Genomic DNA, 14,174 nt, shown 5'->3' on the forward strand with positions numbered 1-14,174 from the left:
ATGTACTCGTATGTCAAATTTTAGTCGACGATCTCGGAAACACCGATCAACTGATTTGAATAATTCAAAAAATATTCGTTTCCTTTTGATAAAAAGATGTTCTGATCAGTTTTTGGCAAAGGCAGGTCTAACAGTTTCGAAGATAAGAAGCAAAAAGTGCCAAAAATGATAATTCAGTTTTGAGATAACAAAACGTCCGATTTCAATAATTCAAAATACATTTTACTTGCATTGAAATGAACAAATGAATTTTTTGTGAAGGCAGGTCCAGCGTCTCTGGAGATCCAATAAAAAAATTAAATTATTGCCATTTGGCGGTCAAAAATGATCATTAGGCATATGTACATCGTATTATCAGATTTTATACAGAATATAATATATAATAAGTACAAATTTTGTGTACATTTATATGAGTTCCGTACAAATGTTTACACGTTAGACGATTACGCGGCGCTTACGCGCTTTGATACTCCAAACTCCAAATCAGCTACGTAGTGCGATTGCTTAAAAAATGTTCAAAATTTTCAAAAAACAATCAAAATATAAAAAACAAATTTTTCAAAAGAACCAGTTTTTATTTCCAAATTTTCAATCTTTCTCAAAAATCTAATTTTAAAAATTTAGTTTTTGGTAGGGGAAGTTCCAGCAATTTGTCTTAAGGCATGATGCCATGCACCACTAGTTTAGTATTATAATAGTTTTTTTTTTTTGAGTGTGAATCCACCTTTAGCAACTTCCATAAATTTTTGAACACTCCGTATACCCTGCTAGAGTCGCCTTTATTCTTGGATCTATGAATAATATAATTTTAGAATGCACGGATTTTTTTATTTGTCTATTTTATTATTTATTTAATAATTTATTTAAATCATGCTGTAAACAGATACTAAATACTATGGATACTACATTCAATGGTAAAAATCTAGTTATAAACTTTATTGGTATTGTACAAATCTACCAATATACTAAAATTTGATATATAGGTAGAGTATCAAAATTTGGTATGTGGGCAAATGTTTTGCGTAACTCGTCCACATCACAGCAATAAATGTATCCACTTGTGAAATTTCTGAACTTTGGATGATTCCAGTTAGTTAATTTGCACATATTTGGACATAAATCTTCTAAATCATCCAATTTAGCATATGGATCATTCACACTGACAAAAGCAATTGCACCTGCCGTTTGTTCGCGATAAATAACTTTCCAGATATACTTCGGCACACCAAGACATTTATCCTCAGGACTTAGGTAAATTTTCGTAGGATCATTATTGGCATCGTTGTAAGAAAGTGTACCGTAACCTCCTGTGAAAACTTTAAACACATATTCATTTTGAGAGGCATATTTTCGTATTTTGTTCTCCAAAATTTTCCAACTTCCTTGATTTATGGTGTTCCATTGTGGAAGTGCGTTGACTAAAAAATAAGTTGCACTCTGCATTGGTTGAAGGGGAAAATCTGCGGCAGGAACTAATTGACTTTTTTCTAATGAAAATTCATTGTTCAATTTAGTTTGATTTGGTCCTAGAAGCGTTTGGAATGCTGATAGTTGGTTATCTTTTGTGTACAACTTTGATGAATGGACTTGGCATTTGAGTAAATCTGATGTGTGGAGGACTGGATAGTGTTGAGGTTTCTGTCGAACTAGAAAATATTTTATTAAACAAAGTAATATATATATATATATATATATATATATATATATCTTATATATAAAAATGGATCTCTCTTTCAAATGTCCGAATAAAACTCGAAAACGGCTGAATCGATTTGGCCAGTCTTAGTCTTGAAAAATTCGTGCCAATCCAGAGAAAGTCCAAAAGGTGGGAAATTATTTCAAATCCGCGTAAAAACTTTACATTTATAATTTGAAAATTTTTGTAGAAGCGTAATTTAAATAGAACAATGGACGGTGGCAATTTTGTGAAATGTCAAACGCTTTTGACAGATGATGTTCAATTACGTTTAATAGGATGTTTTACGCGAATATTATTTATTTATGATAAATTTGTAGTAAGTAGTTTTGTTTGTAGTTTTATTTATATACAAAAACGTTAGTAAACGGGCAGCAAGTGTTACTAGAGACTCAAAATATAAACTTTTTTGATATGTTAATATGAAAATGCATTTTTGGCATATTTTTCTCAAACACGGTGCTCTGAAAGACCTTATCTGTATAATTATATGTTCATTGGTATTTATAAAACATTTTCTAGGTTATATTATTTTTTATTTATGTTATTTAAATTCAGAACCTAAATTTGGTATCGAAAAAAGATGTATAGCCAGCTACAACCTTGATTTGAAAACGGTAATCTTTGAAATGGGGGAGATAAAGGTAATCTTTGAGAATCCATAATAAAAGTATTTTCTTCCATTGGTAGTTTTTAAGCATTAGTTAAAAATGTAATTATTTTGTAAAATACCTTTAAAACTATAATAAGGCTTTAAATCTTTTTAAAGCCTGTTTCAAGTTACCCCGCCTACAGGGTAAAAAGGTCTAGATACCAAATTTTTGAAAGACATCAAAAAAGCACATTTCTACAATGATGAAGTAGAAGGCAGTTTACTGAACTCAGATAATTGTTCGTTTGATATGTGTTATTTGCTGTGATATAATTGTTATGGTTTTCACAATATAGTTTATATTTGCTCAAAGTCAAATTGGACCTTTGTGCCTCGCCCTGCTCTACATATATACTTTATATTAAATTTACTTTAATTCACCGAATGTTACTTGAAACTTTTCAAAAAGCAGGTAAAAAAAGAAATACTTTTTTGAATTTTAAATATTTATTTTCTATCTCTTCTCGCAAAAATTTGAAAATTTTGTATAAGCTCAGTAGTATTATTTACAATTATACACAAAATTCAGAATCCAAAAAGAATCTGAAAAACTTGAAACGTAATTAATAAGCCGAAAGACCAAAAAAGACTCGGATTGGATTATACGATGTTTTCTATAGGAAGTGTATAAAACTTACAGTTTGATTGTATTGACAAAATATAGACAAACTAATGGGGTTTATTGTTTTTATAATACCTAATTGTATACAGCATTCAAACAACACATCTTTATGCACTTAAAGTATTAATATTTTTGATTCTCTAGAAATGGTTTAGAATATACCTTATTTAGCAAAACAACGTTTGCCGGGTCAGCAAGTATATATATATATATATATATATATATGTGTGTGTGTATATATAGCGCCGTGGATTTTTCCACCCAAAATATTTGCTACAACAATTTAGTCTATTTTAACTACTTCAATTGGTTTTTAGTTATAGTAATATCTAAATTACATTTTTGTCACTAATAATTCAATATACATTATTACTTAAGTTCATATTTTAAGTGAATAATTGCACTATTCAATCTGCGATCAACGAAATTAGTGCAGTAAATAGAGAGGAAAAAGGATGTAACCTGTGAACTTTTTTACTGTGTTCTAATTTGCGTGATGAATTTTGGAATCTCTTGAACCAAATTAATTCTAGATGAAACAATGGCACTCATAAAACTATTTGATTTAAATTAAAAAAAAACAAACCCTCAACAGTACACATTATATAGCTTATTTTGACCACTATAAAACCCAATGGAATAAAAAAACGTAATCTCTCGATCGAAATAAAAAAACGACTTAGCTTTTTCATATCTAGCTTAATATTGACGTGTTAATTTTATTTGATATAATTTTGTTCTTTACATGATTTTCATTAAAATGTATATTTTTTTGGAGATATTTGCAAAATACGAAGAAAAACTCTAAAAATATATGAATTTTTAGTAGACAGTGACTTGAAAAGTATTCGTTTTTTTGACAAACTTCATTAAACATTTTTTTCTTATAATTAGTTCTTCTATCGATATCCAAAGTTATTTTGAAAAAATAAAATTACACCACTGAGAAGGGGTCCAAATTATTTTCACTTCTGAACTTGAGAATAAAATGAACCTTAATTCCAAAATTTCATGCAAATTGGAGCACAGTAAAAAAAATCAAACCCAAAACGCTCCATTTATGAGTGTAAATCCAAAAATTTGCAAACAATTGAAAAATCTGTCACTAAGTATAAGAAGAACAAATTATTTTGATACCTTACTACAACTAAAGGGCCCAAAAACATCTTAAACAAAATTCTAAGAAAAAAAAACGTTAAAAGCTACATTTGATATACAACAACCATATATAAACAATAGTAATAATAAACTAGCTGTAAGTGGAATTCTGTCTTAAGGCAATTAAGGCATCGTGCCTTAAGGCAAATTGCTGGAACTTTCCGTGCCAAAAATTAATTTTTTTAAATTTTACTGCGAAAAAATAAGATTTTTTAGAAATTTTAAATTGGACAAAAAATTACTTTTTTGAAAATTTTTTTTTGGAAAAAATGTTATCTTCATTTTGACATATTTTGGAAGATCTGAACTTTTTTTCAAAGCAATCGTACTGCTTTAACTGCATAGAGACAAAATATAAAGCGCGTAAGCGCCGCGTCGCTGTCTAACGGAACCCATAGGAATGTAAACAAAACTTATACTTATTGTTAAAATCTCAATAAAACATCTGATAATTTGATATGCATATGTCTAATGACTAATGATTATTGTTGACCGCCAAATGTTATTTTTTTTTAGTTTTTTTTACTAGATCTCCGAAACCGCTAGACCTATCTTCATGAAAATTTGATCAAATCTTCATCTTGATAATGCATGTAAAATGTTTTTTGAACTATACAAATCGGACGCTCCGTTCTCTTAAAATCTGAGTTACCGTTTTTGGCCATTTTTGCCAACATACATCAATTTTCTCCAAGGTATGCCAACATATTCAGAAACCTCTGAAACGTGAAGATATATAAAAATTTTCATTTTCGATTTTTTTGCGATTACTTACCCTATGGAAAGTTAATTATAAATAAATCAATTTATCATCTCCAGAACATTAACAATCGTCATTTCATTTCGAATCAAATTCCAAAAAAAAATAGTTGCCAAATTTACACAAAATTGAAAAAGTGCTCCCGCATAGTCACAGTCTAAACGCATTTGGAAATAATTCTGTGCGACATTTTCACTTATACTGTGCTCAGCTTGGCGGCATTTTCACATTTTTCAATAATTTTCACAAAATTGGAAAAGTGCTCCAGTACACAAACAGTCTAAACGCACTTGGGTAAACATTTGTACCAGAGTGGCGCTTAGACTGTGCTTAGCTTGGGTGATTTTTTGAATTTTTTTAATCCAAAATTACAAAAAAATTTTTTTGAAAAAAAAATTAGAAACAAAAAATTTTTTTTTCCAAAATCAATTATTTTGTTGAAAAAAGCAGAAAGTTCTTTGAATCATTTAAATCGGACGTTTAGTTCTCTCAAAAACAGCCATTTTTTTTAAATTTAGCTCTGTATCTCCGAAACCTCTGGGCCTACCTTTGCCAAAAACTAATCAGCACACATCTCCCTATCAATAGGAATCGAATGTTTTTTAAACCATTCAAATCGGTTGATCCGTTCTCTCAAAAACTCGCTTTCTATTTTTTGCACTCTTTGCTCCATATCTCCGTAACGGCTGGACCTGCCTTTGCCAAAAACTAATCAGCACATCTCCCTATCAATAGGAATCGAATGTTTTTTAAACCATTCAAATCGGTTGATCCGTGCGCCCGAAAACGTGGACGAAAAAACGCGGACATACAAAACACACACACACACACACACACACATCCATTTTTTCTGAGGTATGCCAAAATGTTCAGAAACCTTCAAAACGTCGAGAAATGTAAAAATTTTTGATTTCGATTTTTGGACGATTACTATAACTTACCCTACGGGACGTTAAAAAAAAATAGAAAGGAAACTTAAGGTAAGGTTACGTTTTGAAGAATCTACTTCACAAATCCAGAAACGCAGAAACGATGTTAGATAACAGGGTCTTTCTGACTCAGATTCATAACATACGAGTGACGTTGCAGTTTATGTGTAAAACGCCTGAATGCACAGCAAATACACGACATTTTGACAGTGAAAATATAAATTTTATCAGTACATTTTTTACGGAAATAGCACTGTATTATACGTTGATCTGGTATTTTGACAGAAATATTGAAAAAAATATTTATCTCTTTAAAATTGCTTTTCTCAACATATATTACTTTGTATAGAGGTTATATAACAAACTGTTAGATTTAACTTAAAACTAGTAGTGTACGACATCGTGCCTTAAGGCAAATTGCTGGAACTTCTCGTACCGTAATGAAATATTCGAGAAATTTTAAACGTTTTTAAAAATATTATCACAAATAGTGTAACTTTCATTATTTTTGCTATCTTGTTGCAAATTTGTCACCGGAACATTAACAATCGTCATTTCATTTCGAATTCAATTTCAATAGTTGCCAATTTGAAAAAGTGCTCCCGTATAGTCACAGTCTAAACGCATTTGCAATTAATTATGTGCGACAATTTTCACTTGTACTGTGCTTAGCTTGGCGGCATTTTCACATTTTTCAATAGTTTTCACAAAATTGGAAAAGTGCTCCAGTACATAAACAGTCTAAACGCACTTGGGTAAACATTTGTATCAGAGTGGCGCTCAGACTGTGCTTAGCCTGGGCATTTTTTTTTTGAATTTTTAATCCAAAATTACAAAAATATTTTTTGAAAAAAAAAATTACAAACAAATTTTTTTTTCCCAAAAGCAATTATTTTGTTAAAACAAGCAGAAAGTTATTTGAATCAATTAATTCGGACGCTTAGTTCTCTCAAAAACTGCCATTTTTTACATATTTAGCTCCGTGTCTTGAAAATGGCTGGGCCTGCCTTTGTCAAAAACTAATAAACACTTCTCCCAACCATTACTAATTGAATGTTTTTTAGATCATTCAAATCAGATACTCCGTTCTCTCAAAAATCGATTTCTATTTTCTGCACTCTTTGCTCTGTATCTCCGAAACGGCTGGACCTGCCTTTGCCAAAAACTAATCAGCTCTTCTCCCGATCAATAGGAATCGAATGTTTTTTGAACCATTCAAATCGGTTGATCCATGCGCCCTAAAACGTGACTGGAAATTTGTATCCATACATACAAAACACATACATCCATTTTTTCTGAGGTATGCCAAAATGTTCAGAAACCTTCAAAACGTCGAGAAATGTAAAAATTTTCAATTTCGATTTTCGGCCCATTACAATAACTTACCCTACGGGAAGTTAATAACAATACATGGTACAAAACAATTGAATTAGGTACACTCAAAAATTCTATTAAGGTCTCGTAAACTAAACAATAGTGCTCACGACCAAAAAAACCAACAACGAAAGAAAATACTTTACGTTAGTTATGGTTATACATCATTTTCCCTCTACTTATTGTTAAAAAAATTTGTGACTTTACTTGTTGTTGGTGGTGGACGATAAATGTTATGTAAAAACTTACACTTTAAACTTTTTCCATGTATCTCATGAATTGTAAATATTGTTTCCTGGACATACTTAGAAAAACAAATTCCAAATAGATCAACACTTATATCTTTGTTGATTTCGAATTGAATTTTTGAATATGCTGCCAATTCTTTTTTAGCACATAAAATATCCGTGGTATATAATTTTGGAGATAGTGTTTTACGACACTGAACTGGCCTTGTTAGAGGTCTGTAAAGTTTTTCGGGATAAAAATCCGATCCTTGGCAAGTTATGAAGTCCAAATCATCTGAGGAAAAGCATAATAAAAATTAAATTTAACTAATTAAATTTTACTAATATTTTGGTTCACTGTACCCTCAATTTGTAGTAATTTATTTTTGGCGTTACTGCAACCGTACTTGGCAAAAATTGGTAAATTGTGACTGTTAGGATACCAGAGTCTTAATTCATTCTTTTTGTGCTTGGGCATAAAAATCAATGGTTGTTTTCTGCGCAAACTTCGTATTTTGTATCTGCAACCTAAAAATAAAAATAGTAACATACGTACAAAACTATATTTGTATGTAAATAAAATAAATCTCAGTTAGTCTATAATTACCTTCGGTAATTTTTATACGCTCCCTTATTAGCGACTCAGCACAAAATTGTCTTCTCAATCCTGATTTGTGTTTTAACTCAAAATCTAAGTCGCAATTTGCAGTTTTTTTCACATTCACAGTTATTGCACCAAGAATATTCTGAGCTATAAATCAAATGAAAAAGAGAAAATCGAAAATTTTCGGGGAGTTATTAAAAAAATCTAAGCTTTTATTGAAAAATCCAAGGCCAAAAAATTGAAGGTTTTATTAAAAAAATGCAAGGCTATAACAAAATTCTAACCTATGTGAAAATTACATGACTTTATCAACATTACCAGGATATTTTTAGGATTTGCAATACTATTAAAAATTTTAAGATTTTATCAATAACGTCAAGTTTTTATTCAAAATTCTAAACATTTATCAAGAATGAAGATTTTATGAAATTAATCAGAAAGAAGATTTTATGAAGCAAATTGCAAAACTTTCTTAGGTAAATTCCAAGGTGCTATTAGGCAAATTCTAAGATTTTATTAGGCAAATTCCAAGACTTTATTAGAAAAACTTGATGGCCCTATCAAGCGATGTTTAAAATTCTAAGACATTATTAAAAATCCAAGACTCTATTCCAAATTCCAAGACTCTATTTAAAATTCAAACATTCTTAAAATTTCAAACTTTCTAAAATTCCAAGGCCTCATTTAAAATTTCCAAGTCTTATTTAAAATTTCCAGGCTCTATTTAAAATTCCAAGGTCTTTTTCAAAATTCCAAAGCCCTATTTATAACTCCAAGGCCATATTAGGCAAATTGCAAGACTTTATTAAAAAAAACGCTATTGCTCTATCAAGCAAGTTTCAAGACTATTTATGAATCCAAGACTCTACTTGAAATTTCAAGACTCTACTTGAAATTTCAAGACTCTACTTGAAATTTCAAGACTCTACTTCAAATTTCAAGACTCTACTTAAAATTCCAAGACTCTACTTAAAATTCCAAGACTCTACTTAAAATTCCAAAACTATATTTGAAATTCCAAGACTCTATTTGAAATTCCAAGACTCTATTTGAAATTCCAAGACTCTATTTGAAATTCCAAGACTCTATTTGAAATTCCAAGACTCTATTTGAAATTCCAAGACTCTATTTGAAATTCCAAGACTCTATTTGAAATTCCAAGACTCTACTTGAAATTCCAAGTCTCTACTTAAAATTCCAAAACTCTACTTAAAACTCCAAGACTCTACTTAAAATTCCAAGACCCTACTTAAAATTCTAAGATCCTACTTAAATTTCCAAGACTCTACTCAAAATTACAAGACTCTATTTGAAATTACAAGACTCTATTTGAAATTACAAGACTCTATTTGAAATTCAAACATTCTTGAAATTACAAACTTTTTAAAATTCCAAGACCTTTTTCAAAATTGTAAGACTCTTTTAAAATTCCGAGACCCCATTTAAAATTTCAAGACCCTATATAAAATTTCAAGACTCTATTTAAAATTCAAACATTCTTAAAATTACAAACTTTTTAAAATTCCAAGGCTCCATTCAATATTCCAAGGCCCCATTTAAAATTCCAAAGCTCTATACAAGACGCAATTTAAAATAGCAAAACACAACATAAAATTACAAGACCCAATTTAAAATTCTAAGACTCTATTTAAAATTTAAGCATTCTTAAAATTACAAACCCTATTTAAAGTTCCGAGACCCTATTTAAAGTTCCGGGACCCTATTTAAAGTTCCGAGACCCTATTTAAAGTTCCAAGGCCCTATTTAAAGTTCCAAGACCCTATTTAAAATTCCAAGACCCTATTTAAAATTCCAAGACCCTATTTAAAATTCCAAGACCCTATTTGACATTCCAAGACTTTATTTGACATTTCAAGACTCAAACATTCTTAAATTACAAACTTTTTAAAATTTAAAGACCCCATTTATTATTCTAAGACCTCATTTAATATTCCAAGCTTGTTAAAATTCGTTGTTTTTGATAGTTCCAAGATTTACATAGTAATTTCAAAATTTTAGTAAAAAAATCAAGATTTTATTTTACCTTCCCAACTAAATTACAAATTGGATTTATTGTTAATATTTTATCATAGAATTTGAATTTTTTGGAAGTACAGTCTTTCTATATATATATATATATATATATATATATATATATATATATATATATTTAGGTTGTCAAATATCTCCCTTCCGCTTTTTTGCTCTTTATTCAAAAGACAAAAAGGCGGAAGGAAGATATTTGACAACCTTATATATATATATATATATATATATATATATATATATATATATATATATTATATCTTACTAATGTTTTGTATCCATTCAGCAACATCAAAACCTTCAGGTTGAATTTTAGTTTCCTCGATTAATAAATTTTTAACGTCGTTTATGAATTGTTTATTTAAATCAGTGCGGTTTATGATATTATCAAAAGCTATAAATGCTTCAAACAATATATTATCTATTAAATCAGTTCTGTTATCTGGAACTCAAACAAAATAGTAACTTAGAAACAATAGAAGATTATATATAGATAGAAGGCACTGTGACGTCACATGTCTGAGCGAACATCGCCGACGACAGTCGCGGAACACTCCCGATTGATGTAATGTCATATGTAATAATATAATGGCAATTGTGTTGGCTGATTATTTTGTAAGAAATGATATTAATAATATTATTAATGTACATAAAATCGAATTCACCTGTTAAAATTACAAGGCCTATGTTAGGCTCGTAACACATGACATAGGGCATTTGATAAATCGGAAGAGTCCGCGATTGACGTCGTCAATGTTCGCTCAGACATGTGACGTCACAGTTTTCTTCTATGTTTGAGCACTTTATACAAAGAAAAATATACGAGGACTAGCAGTCCATGTAGTGTAATCACATATATTATTGGTATTATTTCGTAAAATAAAATCTAACAATCATAACTGTATCCACTGCACGTTAATAATAAACCAAACATAGTAACAAATTTAAAATTCATTTTTCTGTACATAAAAAATCTTTTGTTATGTATTTCGATAACTTTGACTTGCTGTCGACTGTGCAAAATCGCGATTTCTGTAATATTGCGTATCTATTTATAAAGTGTGATGTGGTTTATTTATTTTACGGTCACAAAATGTTTCCTTCAATTCGCATATTTGTTTAGTGCAACAATTAAATGACGACGATGTGTAAATATTTTGAGAATTTTATCATATGTCTGGTTTATTAATAAGCTTATACCTCATTTTAATAATGATAATGAACTAAAAAATAGTATAAGGACCTAATGAAGGTTAACTTGAGAAATTTGGTTCTAAACTATTTTTTTTTTCTGAAAAAAAAACACAAGAAATGTCTAAGTTGTCTGTCACAATACCTTTAATAACTAGTTGGTTTGGTATTTAGCCTTCAGGCAAATTACATGAACTTCCCGATATGTGTAAATAATCGACTTAATAAAAAAAAAGTGTAAATAATATACGGCTTAAATTTTTTTTCAACAGTTAATTACAAGAAAACGGCTCGGTAGATTTTCACCTAAAACTAATCAGTATCATTCCCAACTAATATCTTTCGAACAGTTTCTGATTTTTTAAAATCGATTCGGTAGGATTAGCTTAAATGTGGACGAAAAGTTTAACATTTTTTTCAAATTGCAAAGAACGTGCTGGCAGATCGTCGCACAAAACTGACAAACGATAGTCCTCACCGAAATACATCAAATGGCTTTTAAATTTCTAAAATCAGTTCAAGCGTTTTTGAGAAAACGTCGATCAAAAGTCTAGTTTTGACAAATGCCAAAAAAACGATACCAATTTTTGCAAACTTTGACGAATTTTTAAAGCTGAACCAGTTGTCGTAGGGCCGTAATATTTTAGTATGATCTAGAATACTATGGTATCTATCGTCAAAAAAATAATCATAAAAATCGTCGAAATTTTTTTTTAAAAAACTTTATTACAAGAAAACGGCCCGGCCGATCTCTACCAAAAACTAATCAGCACGATTCCCAACCAATATCTTTCGAACGGTTTTTGAATTTTCAAAATCGATTAAGAATTGCGGGCTAAAACGTAGACGAAAAAATTTTCACTTTTCTGCGATTTATAAAGAAACGGCTCGGCCGATCGTCGCACAAAACTGACAAACAATAGTCCTCGTCGAGATACATCGAATGGCTTTTAAATTCTTAAATTCGGCCCAGCCGTTTTCGAGAAAACGTCGATTTGGGGCAAAAAATCTGTTCACATACACACACACACACATACACACACATACACACACACATACTTTTTCCAAATTTGGTCTCATTCGATTCAGAATGGCTTGAAACGTCGAGAAAACATAAAATTAGAGAATCGGATTTTTTGATGAAAACATAAACTTCTCCTTCGGGAAGTTAAATATCTAAGTAATGTGTCACAATGTCTTAAATGAAAAAACAAAAACAATTTCCAAACAAATTTATTTTTACACAACTCCTTTACCTTTACCCAGCATTAAACACTAAAAACTCTTTACTAATAAGTGCAGGTACAACCTGCACAACCCTTCTAAAATCTGCAATATTACAACAAAAAGTGTACCCTTGGCCCAATTCTACGAACTCATATCTTGCCCATTTGGTCTGCAAACAGACATCCCTGCAAAAAGTTGGCGGTGCAGATTTCAGAAAAGGGTTGTTGATGACCACCAGAACTATCCCTTCACCGGTCAAATCGTTGTGGACTATTTTCCAGAGATATTCTGGTACTGGTATCTTCTTGTCTGCAACCAGATAGAGTTCTTGGTATACCATGTTTTCATCTGGAAGGGAAAGGATTCCGTGGGTTCCTGAGTAGATGGAGAAGTCTGCTCTACGAAAAACCTGGGGATAAATAAAGGACATATGATGCAAACTTTTTGGTTTATAACAATCTATCCTTTATCTTACTGCTAGTTGTCTAATCATCTCCTGAATTCGTCTCCAATTTCCATTCCTGATACTAGTCCATTGTGGGCAAGAATTGATGTAAAAATATGTAGCACTTTGCTGAGGTGCAAAAGGAAAATCGTGATCTGGTGCCAATTGCCCTGGCTTCAGGGTAAACTCATTGTTGATGTACAGACGATACTTGTTTTTACCCAAAATCCTGGAAAAAGTCTGCACCAATGATGCATTGTTATAGGCCTTGGTGTATGAAAGTCCTGAAGGACTTCCTGCTACTTTGTATTGTGGTGGATGCTTATTATCAATTGTCCTAACTAGAATTAAATAGTTGGTTTAATTTTGGGTTTTGGTGGTTTGGTTTTTAAGGTATACTTACACAATGATGATGTTCCTGATTGTCTATGAATCGTATACAAGACGCTGGCTTTATGTGTTGCATAACACACAGAAAATAAGGTCACAAACTTCTCCTGCCTGATATCAAATCCAATATGGGACCAAGTACCAAAATTATTACCACAAGGCTTCTTGGTAACCAAAACATCACCATCCACAGGATATTTACACGAAACTAGTTCTGCTGGTAAAGACTGTACACCAAATCTCAATTTGTGACCGGAACAACTTGCACGAATTCTTGGAACTAAAAACAAAAACTTCACGTAAACTTTGGAATCAAAGTTTCAAGAAATCAAATGAAACATTTATAATTTTCAAAAAAAGAGAAATCTACTTAAAAAATACGCCCAGTTCTCGAGTTAACACATTTACTCTAGCCTTGACACCGGACTTTCGTTGGCATCCTCATTCTGAATTTCTAAGAAAAGAGACCTGACACAAAATTTATTTTTTTAACAAAATATTTGGCAACAAGCTTACTCTAATATAAAACAGTATCACACTTTAATTTTGCTGAATGATGGCTGGGATAATAGCCGAAACGTATAGAAATCAAATGAAACATTTATAATTTTCAAAAAAAGAGAAATCTACTTAAAAAATACGCCTAGTCCTCGAGTTAACACATTTACTCTAGCCCTGACACCGGACTTCCGTTGGCATACCTCATTCTGAATTTCTATAAAAGAGACCTGATGCATATTTTTTTTTTAACAAAATATTTGTCAACAAACTTACTCTAATATAAAACAGTATCACACTTTTCTAAGACAGAAATCCTTTTTTTAAGACAGAAAATTAATTACCTTGGTTTTCA

At 30.7% G+C, this 14,174-nt stretch overlaps 1 protein-coding gene across 1 annotated transcript; it reads right to left on the reverse strand.

The window, feature by feature from the left end:
• Nucleotides 1–954: 954 nt before the first annotated feature.
• LOC113367646 lies at nt 955–11,059 on the reverse strand. Its single transcript, XM_026609235.1, has 6 exons — nt 10,960–11,059; nt 10,334–10,510; nt 8,026–8,169; nt 7,782–7,946; nt 7,441–7,713; nt 955–1,646 (listed from the first exon to the last, which is right to left on the reverse strand). The coding sequence occupies exons 1-6, from the start codon at nt 11,033–11,035 to the stop codon at nt 955–957; spliced, it is 1,527 nt and encodes a 508-aa protein (XP_026465020.1). The 5' UTR covers nt 11,036–11,059.
• Nucleotides 11,060–14,174: the final 3,115 nt, after the last annotated feature.

Source organism: Ctenocephalides felis, unplaced genomic scaffold (genome assembly GCF_003426905.1).
Source record: "Ctenocephalides felis isolate EL2017-DRISC unplaced genomic scaffold, ASM342690v1 CF-g0.4_SCAFFOLD_01170, whole genome shotgun sequence".
Classification (NCBI taxonomy): domain Eukaryota; kingdom Metazoa; phylum Arthropoda; class Insecta; order Siphonaptera; family Pulicidae; genus Ctenocephalides; species Ctenocephalides felis.